We start from the raw sequence: 13,222 nt of genomic DNA on the forward strand, positions 1-13,222 counted from the left end.
TGAAATTTTAATTGTTACAAGCCCTATAGTGTAAATTAATTAAGATTGTATACCTAAATATAATTAAATAAAAATTAAAAGTTACCTTATTAAAATTGATTTTTTTTATAGAAAAATTGACTCATTTATTTGACATTTAATGTTACATTTGTATATTACATTTTGATTGGTTGATATCTTGAAAGGGTAAATACCCCCTAAATAAGAGAGGGTAATCTAGGCCTCACCCAAAATTTATCATGAAAATTTCAAGATAATGTATGTTAACACATTTTTTTAATTACACACCATTATCTTCCTTGATTTCCGCCAAATAACAAATTTAATTGGTTGAGACATTTTCTTGATAAATTCTTGATAAAAACTCTCTAGTTAAATAGCAATGCTCTTAAATATTTATGACTACTAGGTATATAACCCGTAGGTTGCATGAGTTTCATTAGAATACATACTTGAAATATTTTTAAAAATGAGATAATAATAATTGTGATAAGCATTATCACATAAAATTAAATGGTTGATAATGTTTAAAAATATATTGATATTGTTATGTTTAATATTAAATTATATAAATATAAGAGGGTTGTTTAGAAACTATATGAGAATTCATATTTGTTTGAATATTTTTAGGATAATTAATATTTTTGGTGGTTCTTGTTAATATTTCATAAGTTTGAAGAGGTATATCATATTTAATATTTTATCATAGTAGTGTAATTATATAAGAACTTTTCTTTTTATGGATCGCAATTGTGCACTTGCAAGTTTTTTTCGCTTTTTCTCTTGGTATCACTTATTCTTTTCGATCAGAGCTAGCGGTATTCATGTTTTCTGTCAATATTGTTCACAAAATGATTGAAATAAGCAGTCAGAATGTGATTCGTCTTTAGAGGTTTTGTCTCTTTTTTCCTCATATTTATTGAAAATCCAATTCATGTGCTGATACAATGATTTTTTTTTATATTTTTCTCTCTAACTTTTATTTAGTATTGGTCTTGTTTTTTTAGTCTATTGTTTCGTTTACCATTTTCTTATTTATTTAATTCTTACTTTTTGATTTGTTAAAGTCAATAGGATAATAAGCAATTAAAAACACTTGTAACTCATCAATTTATTAATTTAAATTATACCGTATTGAGTGAGAGAGTGATAAATAGTTATCGAATATGAAGAAAGAAAAAGGTAGTTGAAAGATTAGTGAAACAAAGAAATGATTGTCGTAGATTTTTTTTTTTTTTTTAAAAAATCATTGAAATATTTTTATTGATTCGACAGCTTCATTAATATATAAATGAGTTACAAATAAAAAATTAAGGGTCTATGAAAGATATGTATTTTCAACTATACAAAAATTTGCAATACAAATTCAATAAATTTGAATGTAATTGATGCTAATATTTGGATCAAAGACCTATGCTTACATGGGCTTCCAATTTTCATATGCTTCTATAGCATCAAGGATGCAACAAACGACAAAGCACATGATTGAAGAAAGTAATGGAACTAGCATAATCTTTATCTATAAGGAAAAGAATACTATGGAAAGATATGGCACAATTAACAACAACGCCGACAATTAAAGAAATCAGTCATAAATCCCCGTGAGCTTAGCTCAATTGGTAGGGGTCCCGACACTCCATTTCTCCACAATAAAATTGTGTGAGCTCTAGCCAATAGACTACTTAACAAACAAAAAAAAAATATCACTCATAATACAAAGGACATGATTGCGAAGGCAAAGGAATCAGCGTTGTCTTTAATCTCTATGAAAAGGAGTAATATCGAAGGAAATAGAACAAGGCAACAACAAACACGTTCAGGGGAGACCGTTTCTCATTGAACGACGGCAAAATCTTTCACAAGGGGAGCGGCGGCGCTAAACCAAGAAGCGACGGCAATTTTTATTATTATTTTTAAAGTCAAAAAATAATTTGGTTCAAATCATTGATCATGAAGGCGTGTGATGTGCGTGTATTATTCATTTCAATGACCACCATGTCCAATGGAGACTCAAATGTCGGCGGTTAACATATATAAACAATAAGCATATGCATTAACTTATTTTACTCAAACATCATTATTAGACCTACAATACTTGGCATTTTTACTAGCAATAAACTTGTTGAACCAACATAGTATTGTTCTTGAAACTATTCATGCTTAGCATCATTCAAACGATAACTCGGTATTGCATGCAAATGTTGAGCTCTTGGTATAGTGAGTCCAAATTTCTCCTCCATATTCAAATTGGAAGGACTAATATTGTGTGGAAGTTCCCAATTAAAACAATGCACAAATTGAGCTATAACCAACTTAACAGTAATTAAACCCAATTGAATTCCAGGACAACGCCTACGACCAGAACCAAATGGTATAGATTCAAACTCTTGTCCGAGATAATTCATTTTTTTCTCAATAAATCTCTCTGGGTAAAATTCTTCAGCATTTTCTGACCAAACATTAGGATCTCTCCCTATTGCCCATACATTTACTATAAGTCGTGTCTTTTCCTTTATAAAATAACCATCAATTGTTGTGCTCTCTCTAGATTCACGAGGGACTAGTAACGGTGCTACAGGGTAAAGTCTTAAGGCCTCATCAACCACCATATCTAAATAACTCAACTTCTTTAGATCCTTCTCGTCAACCATTCTTTTATTTCCTACTTCATTTTGTATCTCATCTTGAAGTTTTTTCATCACTCTTGGATGTCTTAAAAGTTCAGATAAAACCCATTCAATCGAGGTAGCAGATGTATCAATTGCTGCCACTATCATGTCGAGCAAAATAGCCTTGATGTTAGTTCGATCAATGACGAGATTTTGTTCACCATCGACATCAATGGTTTGGTGCATAATTGAAAGAAGTATGTCTACAAAATCTTCACGAGTTTTGTTTACATTAGCAGCTTGTTCATGTTCTGTTAATATCACCTCTAGCACCTCATCAATTGCTTTACTGACTTTCTTGCAAGATCTTGTTAATCCCTAACAATGAGTTAAAACATAAAGTATCAATTACTAAATGAATATTTTCATTGTACTTAACAAAACTATTAGAGCATGTTATTTTAAAAGAGGATCAATGTTATCCATTTTCCCACTTAATGACTAGAACCCATAGCCCTATGAATATAGTTGAAGCATTTTACCAACAAAACTGCACCTAAAAAATCGATAACAATATTTTTTTCTTTTGTGGTGGTCGGGGTTTGAACCCCGGACCTTGCATACATTATATTGTTCATGCCAACTGAGTTAAGCTCACGAGGACAATCGATAACAATATATATATATATATATATATATATATATATATATATATATATATATATATTTATTTAAGGAAATGTTTCCTCAAAAAAAAAATTAAGGAAATGTAAAATATTTAAAACTTGATTTAATTTAGTTTCTAAATTACCGCAACCTTTCATTGTTAAAGATTAAACACTACCAAAAGAAAATTACATTATCAAAAAATTATCAAAAATAAAATAAAATTATCGCGACCTTAATATTTTTCCATTGGGCAAGGAAGGGTCGTCTGATTTTTTCAAAATTTCTCCTACTTTTAATACCTCAAATATTAAGATTGTCAAATTTATCCCCCAATTTCAACAATCACGTGGTATTTGAGATAGTTATAAGTAAAATCATTGGAATACTAACTACAAGTGAAGGGTAGTTGAGTTTAAAATTAGGTAACCATTTTATTTAGGGAAAATTACAATGACCTCCCCCGAGGTTTGGTTAAATGTCACACACTTCCCCTCTAGTTTCAAAAATACATTAACCTCCCCTCAAGTTAACTCTGTTAACCATCTGTTTAGTTTAGAGAAAAAAAACTTGTCTCAAAAAACTTAGTGATACTATAAATAGCCCTGCTATGAATTTGTCAATCCTAAATGGTTGAATCCATGTGCGCTGGAGGGATCAATATTATGGCTAATATTCATCCAAATTATTCGGTGATTGCAAACAGTTTTTTTTAAGTAAATTAAGAACAGTTTTGTGGTGTCGGTGTGCTACTCTTCAACTCATTTTTTATTCATACTTAGTCTGAACACTTGTAGAAAGATGATATTCATAGGGAAGATGATATTTTTATTTTTAAAATAGACAAATCACTAAAATGGTAAATGAAGACGGTGACAACTTCAACTTCACATCCATCCATATGTTAACAGAAAGATGACAGCAGTTAAGAGAAAAGGGAAATATTTATCTATTTAATGATAACTTAAGGAAGGTTGATGTCTATTTTAAAACTAGAGGGGATGTTTGTGTCATTTAAAGAAAACTTAGGGGAGGTGAGTGCAATTTTCCCTTTTATTTATTGAACTAGATGAAAAAACACTAAAAGACAAATATATATCGTGCAATTACATATTGAGTGACAAAAATTATATACATTCACGATATTTATTTATGAGACTTAAAATTAAGCTTAAGTCAATAATTAATCTTTTTTTGTGGTGGCAGGGGTTTGAACCCCAGACCTTGCATATTTTTTTTTATGCATTGTCTATACCAACTGAGTTAAGCTCACGAATACTCCTAAATTATAAGTTATTGTAGGGGGAAATTGTTTTAAATTATAAGTCAATTTTAATAAATAAAAAGTTAAAAATTATAAGTCAGTTTTACAATAGCATATTATTTCTATCATATTCTTAAATATTTATTATTTTCTCTTATTTTAATTCTTTAATTTATTTTTTCTATAAATGTAATTTTATCAAATGATCCATAATTTTGTTTTCTCATACAAAATTAACCAGGTATAGTTTGACAAACATACCTGAAGATCAAAAATTCCTAACCAAGGAACATAATCAGCCAGATTAAAAGCTCCAATCAAAGCCAATCCTTCTTGAACCAAACTCTTCAAGTCAAATTGCTCATACTTACTCCGACCAAACATCATCTTATACACAATATCTTCTATAAGATTCTCTACAACCTCACTAACATTCACAACCTCACCTACCAAAGAAGCTTTCTTCAAGGTGTTAACCAAAACATCCAACTCCTCTTTTCTAATAGGACCAGACATCTCAACTTTCGAAGTACTAAGAAGTTTCAAAGTGCAAAATTTCCTCACACTACGCCAATAAGGACCATACTCACAAAAAGCCATCCCTTTGGAACCATAGGACATGAGCTCAGATCCTTGAATCTTTGGCCGGCTAGCGAAAACGATGTCATGGGTTTTGAGAAATGACTCGGCTGCTTTTGAAGATGAAATGACAATAGCTGGGACTTGACCTAGCTGTAAGGACATGATTGGACCATATTTTTTGGAGAGTGATTGAAGTGTTCTATGTGGAAGTTTGCCTAATATGTGAAGGTTTCCGATTATTGGTAGTGTTGGTGGACCTGGTGGCTTTTTATGGTTTAGGGTTTTTGGTTTTGGATGTGAGAAGAGTTTGAATAGAAAGTAGATGAAAGTGAAGAGAAGAAAAGCAAATATTGTTGTTGTTACTGCAAAAGACATGCCTACAATGAATGATTTGGTTGAAGTACGTATCAAGGTTGAAGATAAAAGACTATATAGAACTCCAAGTTGATCTCACATTATCTTGAAACTGGTGGGGTACTTGTTTGTTTGTGGAATTGTTTTTTTTTTTTTTGACCAATTGTGGAATTGTTTTCTTGACATGTGTTTGTGGAATTGTTTTTTCTTGAAGATAAAAGACTATATAAAACTCCAAGTTGATCTCACATTATCTTGAAACTGGTGGGGTACTTGTTTGTTTGTGGAATTGGTTTTTTTTTTTTTTTCTTGACATGTGTTTGTGGAATTGTTTTCTTGACATGTGTTTGTGGAATTGTTGGTTGTGAGATGTTTCCCCGAAAATAAAAGTATTGACTATTGAGTTATTTATGACTGGCCCCTTTTCTCCAGCGCCATAAACTCTATCAAGATGATTGATTTTGGTTAAATATTTATGACTATTGAGAAACTGGTGGTGCGTATTTGTTTGTGTAACTTTCTTAACGGAAAAAGGAAAGTGCTCAGTACTGTAGTGTTTTCAAAACATTTAATTAGTCAACCTACTCCCTCAATTATAAAACGATTGATTTTGTTTCCTGTTTCTTACATGACAATGCACATTTTTGGCATTAACAAAAAATACATTTTTTAGAAGAATATTAACAAAAGATAATTAAAAGTAGATCTTTTGAAAGTATTTTGTCAAGAAAAATCTAATAACATCTTTATCTTACTATTTAATAATTTATCTTTATATATCAATAGAATAATATCATCAAATATCTTGTATGAATAGCATACATAATAGACCCAGGGAGTAATATAGTAGCACTAGTAGAATAAGTATGTTATGTTTTTTTTTAGCAGATTAAGTATGTATGTTGCTCTTGTAAAAAAAAAAAAAGTATGTATGTTGCTATTTGTCTTTATAAACTTAAATAATTTAAATTTCAGATTAATTTGATCTTATATCCGTATTCACCTTTTGTTTTTGTTACCAAATATATTTATATGATTTCTTCTTGAATTACATTAAAACACCCTAAAATTGTTGTTTTGGAGAAACTAGAAATACATGACTCGAAATAAAAACATTATAAAATATCCCGAAAAACCAGTTTAGATCAAAACTAAATAAAAATGACTGAAAAATATGCTAAAAATAATGTAAGATGGTCTGTCATCGGTAGTTATAACAGAACTTTTCAATTAATTGGGTCACAAGTAACTGAGGACTATGGTGCTCATCTTATTCATTACTTAGTAAACTAGCTTCCAAAAGGTCAAAGACAAAAACCTTGGTTGTCGTTTCTAGAATTTGCAGGTTGTGGTTGTTAGTCGTTTGGCTGAATCTATTAATCACGGACACCATACGAGTATCAGATACGACACATATCGATATATCAGTCATAGAAAAAATATAAGATACGATATATTTAACATACACATATAAAAATCAAAATAAAGTTGTAAACATTAGTTACAAATTTTAAACAAAAAGTCACAACACAAACTCGATAGAAGTGGTGAATTTCCAACTAAACTCAGAACTCTATCCTCTATAGTGGTTTGCTCAGAATTGGTAAATGTGGCATATTATATGTACTCTTAGTTAGCTGTGATTTCAATTTGCAACCATAAAAGAATTATGGGAAAAGAAAAAAAACTTAAAATGCTAATAAACTAAATGGGTAGATTATAATTTATATGCATTAAAGCGATAAAGTAATTAAAGTTCAGAGAATACTAATTAAGGAGGGGGAAATTGAAAACTGAACAGCCATGAGATGTATCTGAGGCATATCAGAGACTTGTCGACGGCGTATTGCAACGTGTCAATGACGTATAAAAAAAAATTATTTTTTATTTTTAAATAAAAAATTCAGATACTCCTTGGATATGTGTCATTTACGAGTGCTTCATAGGGCTGAGTCAACTAGGGAGATTTCTAATTCCGGCATCGGTGAGTTCACCCCTCTCACGTGATTGAATTCACATGTCTGGTTTTGGAATTGGCGAGCTTTTTCATTGAATGTTGTTTTGGAAGGTGCCAAGTTCGTTACCAAATTTAACAGTTCTTGAATTGGATTCTAGGTTTTTATTAATCTCATATCTAGAATTTTTCGAGTTTGTCAAATGTAGATTTGATGTGGTGTTGTGATTTGGTTAATGTAGATTTTCGTTGAATTTGTTTGATGGGATGTTTAGATTGTAATGGATTGGATGGGTTTGTTTTCTGCATTTTTTTTTCATGATTTTAGTGATGATTATTTTTTGGGTTAATATGTGTTTACCCCCCTGTAATTTGGGCGAGTTCCGGTTTTCCCCCCTGTAAAAAATTTTGTTAAAATTCAGCCCCTGTAATTTGAAGATTCCGTCGAAAACCCCCTGGTGGAATCTGGCACACTCCTTTTGCTGACGTGGCGTGACGTGGCGCGCCACATGTGTAAATGTTTTTTTTTTATTTTTTTTCGCCTGACACATGTGTATGTATATAACACCTCATTATTTCCATTATATTATTAAAATCATTTTCATAATTTTACAAAAAACATAAAAATAACAAAATATTATTAAAACAAAATCAGAGAAAATAGAAAGTCACTTGGTAATTTCATTTTCAACCCTAACAAAACACACTTTCATCTTCCATTTTTCAAAACCCAAACTCAGAACCTCTCTCAAACGAAACCAACTGAGAATCGAAACCCAGAATCACAATCGAATCGAAATTGAAACCCAGAAGATTATGAAGAACATGAAGAACGCGAAGAAGAAGAAGGTAGCCACTGAAAAGAAGAATCGGAAGAACGGGAACAATGCGAAGAAGAAGAACGGGAACGATGCGAAGAAGAACATTGAAGACGGAGGAAAGACGGTCGTAGCAGAGGCGAAAATGAACAAAGAAGCTGGAAACAATTCGGTAATTTTGTTTCTTTCTTCTTTATCGTTCTTTGTTTGAAGCCTTTTGCATGCATTTAACAAAGACATCATGTTTTAGTTGTTGTGGTCCTGCAACTGGCTTAAAAAAACATACATTTGCATAGATTTTTGTCTTTTAGGGTGTTGTCGTTTAGGGTTTTTTAGTCCTAACAAAGTAAATTGCTTTGCTTACTGTGTTGTGTGGGGTATGTGAGTGGGGTCCACATACACGTGTCTAACTTTGATTGGTCTGGAAAAATTTGCAGGAAAAATTGTTGTTCAACTGTATCTTTCATCACGGGGGTGAATTTGTTAGGGATGCTGTCTTGTTCTATAGAAGCGGAAAGCAAACAATAGTAAGTGATATTGACTTACAGACTTGGGGTATGGCTGCAATTGATGAGATTGTAACTGGTTGAGGCTATGATAAACAACACTACAGAATTTGGGGTGCAGTTGATGGGAAAGATGGTAGGTTTTTTCAAATTTATGTTGATGATCTTGCTGAAGAAGTTGCTATAAAGGCTATTGGTGATGAAGTTGATGGACATATATACTTAGAACACAATCAACATCAGGTGTTGGTAAGAGATTTGGAATTCAGGGAACTAATTTATTTTGATATGAAGAACAACACTGAGATGGAGGATAGTGGTTATAGCAGTGATGATGGGTTTGATGATCTAGGGCTAGATGACAGTGAAAATGAGAGAGCTATTGCGCTAGATGATGGGTTTGATGATATTGAAAATGAAGAAGTCCCTGCAGAGAAGTTGTTAATAGGCAATATGAAGAAGAAGAAGGAACCAGAGAAGAAGAAAAACCTTAGTAAGGGAAAAGGTAAGGGTCCTATAGTTGAACCAGAGAAGAAGGAGGAGCAAAACTTAAGTGAGGGAGAGGGTAAGGCTCCTATGGTGGAAGCAGTTGATGATTACTTTAGTGAGGAGTTAGATAGCTCAGATCCAGATGACTCAGACCATGAGCCATGGCCTAGGTATGACAAGTTCAGAAAGGAGCAATTAAACAAGGATTATGAGTTTAGGCTAGGTATGGAATTTAATTCATTGAAAGAATTCAAGGATGCAATAAGAGAGTGGAATGTACTTAATGGCCATGAAATTAGCTTTGAAAAAAATGAGAGTTATAGGGTAAGGACTGTGTGTAAGGAAGATGCTGTGAAAAAAGGAGATAAAAGACAGGAGGGGGAAAAAAAGAAGTGTGGGTATTTATGTCTTTGTTCTAAAGTGGGTAACAGGCACACGTACCAAATTAAATCCTATGTAAAGGACCACAAGTGTGGGAGGGTTACAAAAAACAGATCTGCCAAGGCTGACTGGGTTGCAAACTTTGCTGTTGTTAACAAACTACAAACAACTGAGAAAGTCACAATCAAAGACATCATGAATGATTTGAGGAAGAACCATTCAGTAGATATTACAAAAGGGAGGGCATGGAGAGCAAAGCAGATAGCACAAAAGATTGTTGATGGGGATGCTGACAGACAGTATAACATGGTCTGGAGATATGCTGCTGAATTAACTAGGGTCTGTCCTGGTAACACTGCAAAGGTAAATGTTGAAAGACTTGGTCCTACACTTCAACCAAGGTTTGGGTCTTTCTACTTTTCATTTGATGGATGCAAGAGAGGATTCAAAGCTGCATGTAGACCTTTTGTGGGGGTAGATGGGTGCCACTTGAAGACCAGATATGGTGGACAACTTCTGTTAGCTGTTGGAAGGGATCCCAATGACCAATATTTTCCCCTGGCCTTTGGTGTTGTTGAAGTAGAAAGTAAGGCAAGCTGGAAATGGTTTATGGAGCTGTTGATGGGTGACATAGGCAATGATAAAAGATATGTCTTCATATCTGACCAACAGAAGGTATAACAACATCAAGTGTGATTTTTAACTATCTTATTTGTTTTGTGAGTTCTATTTTGTGAGTTTTTAACTATAGTATCTTAACTGTTTTTCATCTGTTTATAGGGTTTAATGTCAGTCTTTGAAGATATGTTTGAATCCATTGAGCACAGACTTTGTTTAAGACACCTATATGCAAATTTCAAGAAGAAGTTTGGTGGTGGAACCTTGATAAGGGACCTGATGATGGGTGCTGCTAAAGCAACCTACTTCCAAGCTTGGAAGGCAAAAATGGATGAATTAAAGAAGATTGATGATGGTGCATGGGAATGGTTGATGCAACATCCTACTAAAAGTTGGTGTAAGCATGCTTTTTCTTACTACCCTATGTGTGATGTACTAATGAACAACCTAACTGAGTCCTTTAATGCAACAATATTAGTGGCTAGGGATAAACCATTTTTGTCAATGTGTGAATGGATCAGGACTTACTTAATGAATAGGATTGGTACTGCTAGGTTTAAATTAGATAGTTGGCAACACAACATCATGCCTATGCCTAGGAAGAGGTTAGATAAAGAAGTATTTTATTCTGGACAGTGGACACCACAGTTGTCCATGGGGGATGAATGGCAAGTGATACATCATTTTGGTGAGGCACAATTCATTGTTGATACTGGTAAGAGAACTTGTTCTTGTGGGTTTTGGGAATTGGTAGGGATTCCTTGTAGACATGCAGTTGCTGCATTATCTTATAGGAAGCAAAACCCTTCAGATTATGTTGATGAGTACTACTCAAGGGCAAAGTATCTGGAGTGTTATGGTTTTGGAGTCAGCCCCATTAATGGCATGGAAATGTGGCCTGAAGTAGACATAGAAGAACCTTTGCCACCTCATTTCAAAAGAGGACCTGGAAGGCCCAAAAAGCTGAGGATTAGGGAACTTGATGAGCTTGGCACTAGAATGAGGAGACCTGGAGTGAATTATAGATGTACCAAGTGTGACAAGTTTGGACACAACAAAAGGAAGTGTAAAAGTACTATTCAGGATCCAAATGCTGCTAAGAGAAAGGTATATTTTATTGACTTTTTTTTAACTTTATTTACCTATGTTAACTTTTAACCAACAACTGATAAAGTTTGAAAATGTATAGAGAAAACCAAAGCAGACTGCTAGTGGTGAAAATGAGGATGCTGCTGAAAATGGTGAGACATCTAATGCTCAAACTGCTGAAATGGACAACTCCAATAACCCTGCTAAAAGACAGGTATTTTCTTATAATCACTGCATATCCATTAGTTTTACACATGATACTGTATTAAATTACTTAAGGTATATTGTTTTCTTGCTATTTTGTAGAAACAATATAGTTCTCATAATGCTTTGGAATCCATTGAAGATGTGTTTGATGACATTCCTGATGTAGTGTTTGCATCCATTCCTGAAGTCCCTATTTTTGCTGCTACATCTGACCAAGTGTCTGCTGCTGCATCTGAGGTTCAAGCCTCTGCAGCTGAAACACAGTTTCCTGCTACTGCATCTCAGGTTAAAGTCCCTGTTACTGAAACTACACAAAATGTTGTTCCTGATGTGTCTGCAACTGCAAATGAGGTACCTATTGCTGCAACTGGGCCAAGAATGGCCAAGGATGATGAATGGGCCAAGGATGCTGAATGGGCCATCTTTTACAACTGTTGCTAAGTTGAAGAATAAAGTCCAGCAGGTTAAGAAGAGGACAAGTGATAGGTTAAGGAAGCTAAAGACAAAGGCAATTACAGGTCCAGGGGCTACTGCAGATGCACCTATGGTGTTAGATGAGTCTGAAGAAGGGGTGTTAACACAAGAAGGTACTACAGACAAGGAAGGAGTAGTTCTTCCACATATGAGAACATTGCCAACTTTAGTTGCAGAGAAATAGCTTTTGTTTCAGCTTAGATGTTACTGTTTTGTAATGTAATGACATTAAGTACTTTGTGTGCATCCTACTTAAAGTTTGTTCACTGTTATGACTGTAAGCACAATGGGTGCTATATTTTGAATGTTTTGTAATGTGTTTTAAGCACAATTAACAGTGGTGCTAAGTAATGACTTATTCACCTTATTCACCTTATTATCTAATGAGTAATGCACTTTATGTGCTCTTTTCTTAAGAATTTCATGCACTAATTTCATGATGTTACTGATGCCAAAGTTAAACCAGAATGTAACAAAGGAAAAGTTCTGCTTTCATTAATACCAACCATTACATCATACTAGTTAAAGATGTTACAACAGATCATCTTTCAAAACATTACATTTCAACAGATTACATAAACTTAACAACAAGCAAGAAGAAAATCCATGACAACCCTAATATAACAAGTAGGCCAAAGCTTTTGCTTCTTTCATTTTGCAGCTTCTTCTTTGTTTTTAGGTGCTTGGTTGAGGCCATTTCAGTACCATATACCTTGCCTAATTCCTTTCCAACTTCCTCTCCAATTTCATTGCCAAACACCCTTAGATATTCAGATATACTTGCACAGTTCTTGCAACCATCTTCAACATTATTACCAGTCAGATTTACCATGTTGCTGCTTCCAACATCGTAGCCATATGAACCTTTCGAGTTTTGCAATGTACAACCAAGTTCATTGTCCCTGTAATTTTCAGCCAATCTTTTCAACAGGGCTTTCACTCTTGGTGTTTCTAACTTGTCATCCCATATGAACAAATTACAATGATCTTCATTCTGGTTCCCAATTGAAGAATTACAATGATCAGTGACAGTCACCGAAGAATTACAAGAAGAGCAGGGGAAAACAAAAACAAAAAAAAAAAATAAAAAATTATTACCTCCCAAAAATTACAGCACCTCCAGAATTTCCTCTTTGGGTTTTCATCTGTGTTTGATACCCACAATCTCATAAACCTATTGCACCCACATTTGGGTGTTGTTCTTCCATGTG

The 13,222-nt window shown here is 33.5% G+C and overlaps 2 protein-coding genes across 2 annotated transcripts; one reads left to right on the forward strand and one right to left on the reverse strand.

Annotated features, from left to right (window-relative positions):
* Window positions 1-2,003: 2,003 nt before the first annotated feature.
* On the reverse strand, window positions 2,004-5,913 carry LOC146923211 (cytochrome P450 CYP736A12-like). The gene is made up of 2 exons (XM_085715907.1): window positions 4,801-5,913; window positions 2,004-2,987 (listed from the first exon to the last, which is right to left on the reverse strand). The coding sequence occupies exons 1-2, from the start codon at window positions 5,494-5,496 to the stop codon at window positions 2,151-2,153; spliced, it is 1,533 nt and encodes a 510-aa protein (XP_085572033.1). The 5' UTR covers window positions 5,497-5,913; the 3' UTR covers window positions 2,004-2,150.
* A 2,341-nt stretch (window positions 5,914-8,254) lies between these two features.
* On the forward strand, window positions 8,255-12,195 carry LOC146923212 (uncharacterized). Its single transcript, XM_085711672.1, has 7 exons — window positions 8,255-8,419; window positions 8,685-8,832; window positions 8,875-10,298; window positions 10,404-11,348; window positions 11,431-11,544; window positions 11,637-11,970; window positions 12,056-12,195. The coding sequence occupies exons 1-7, from the start codon at window positions 8,255-8,257 to the stop codon at window positions 12,193-12,195; spliced, it is 3,270 nt and encodes a 1,089-aa protein (XP_085567798.1).
* Window positions 12,196-13,222: the final 1,027 nt, after the last annotated feature.

The sequence above is a fragment of the Medicago sativa genome, chromosome 5 (genome assembly GCF_051527215.1).
Source record: "Medicago sativa cultivar Bolivia chromosome 5, Bolivia_mono, whole genome shotgun sequence".
In the NCBI taxonomy this organism is placed as follows: domain Eukaryota; kingdom Viridiplantae; phylum Streptophyta; class Magnoliopsida; order Fabales; family Fabaceae; genus Medicago; species Medicago sativa.

Bases quoted from the DNA above. Each gene is read 5' to 3' on its own strand.
- LOC146923211 (XM_085715907.1), bottom strand. From the start codon at position 5,496: ATGTCTTTTGCAGTAACAACAACAATATTTGCTTTTCTTCTCTTCACT. The intron at 2,988-4,800 runs GTATGTTTGTCA...ACTCATTGTTAG, and splicing joins TAGGAATTTTTGATCTTCAG to GGATTAACAAGATCTTGCAA.
- LOC146923212 (XM_085711672.1), top strand. From the start codon at position 8,255: ATGAAGAACGCGAAGAAGAAGAAGGTAGCCACTGAAAAGAAGAATCGG. The intron at 8,420-8,684 runs GTAATTTTGTTT...AAAAATTTGCAG, and splicing joins AAGAAGCTGGAAACAATTCG to GAAAAATTGTTGTTCAACTG. The intron at 10,299-10,403 runs GTATAACAACAT...ATCTGTTTATAG, and splicing joins TCATATCTGACCAACAGAAG to GGTTTAATGTCAGTCTTTGA.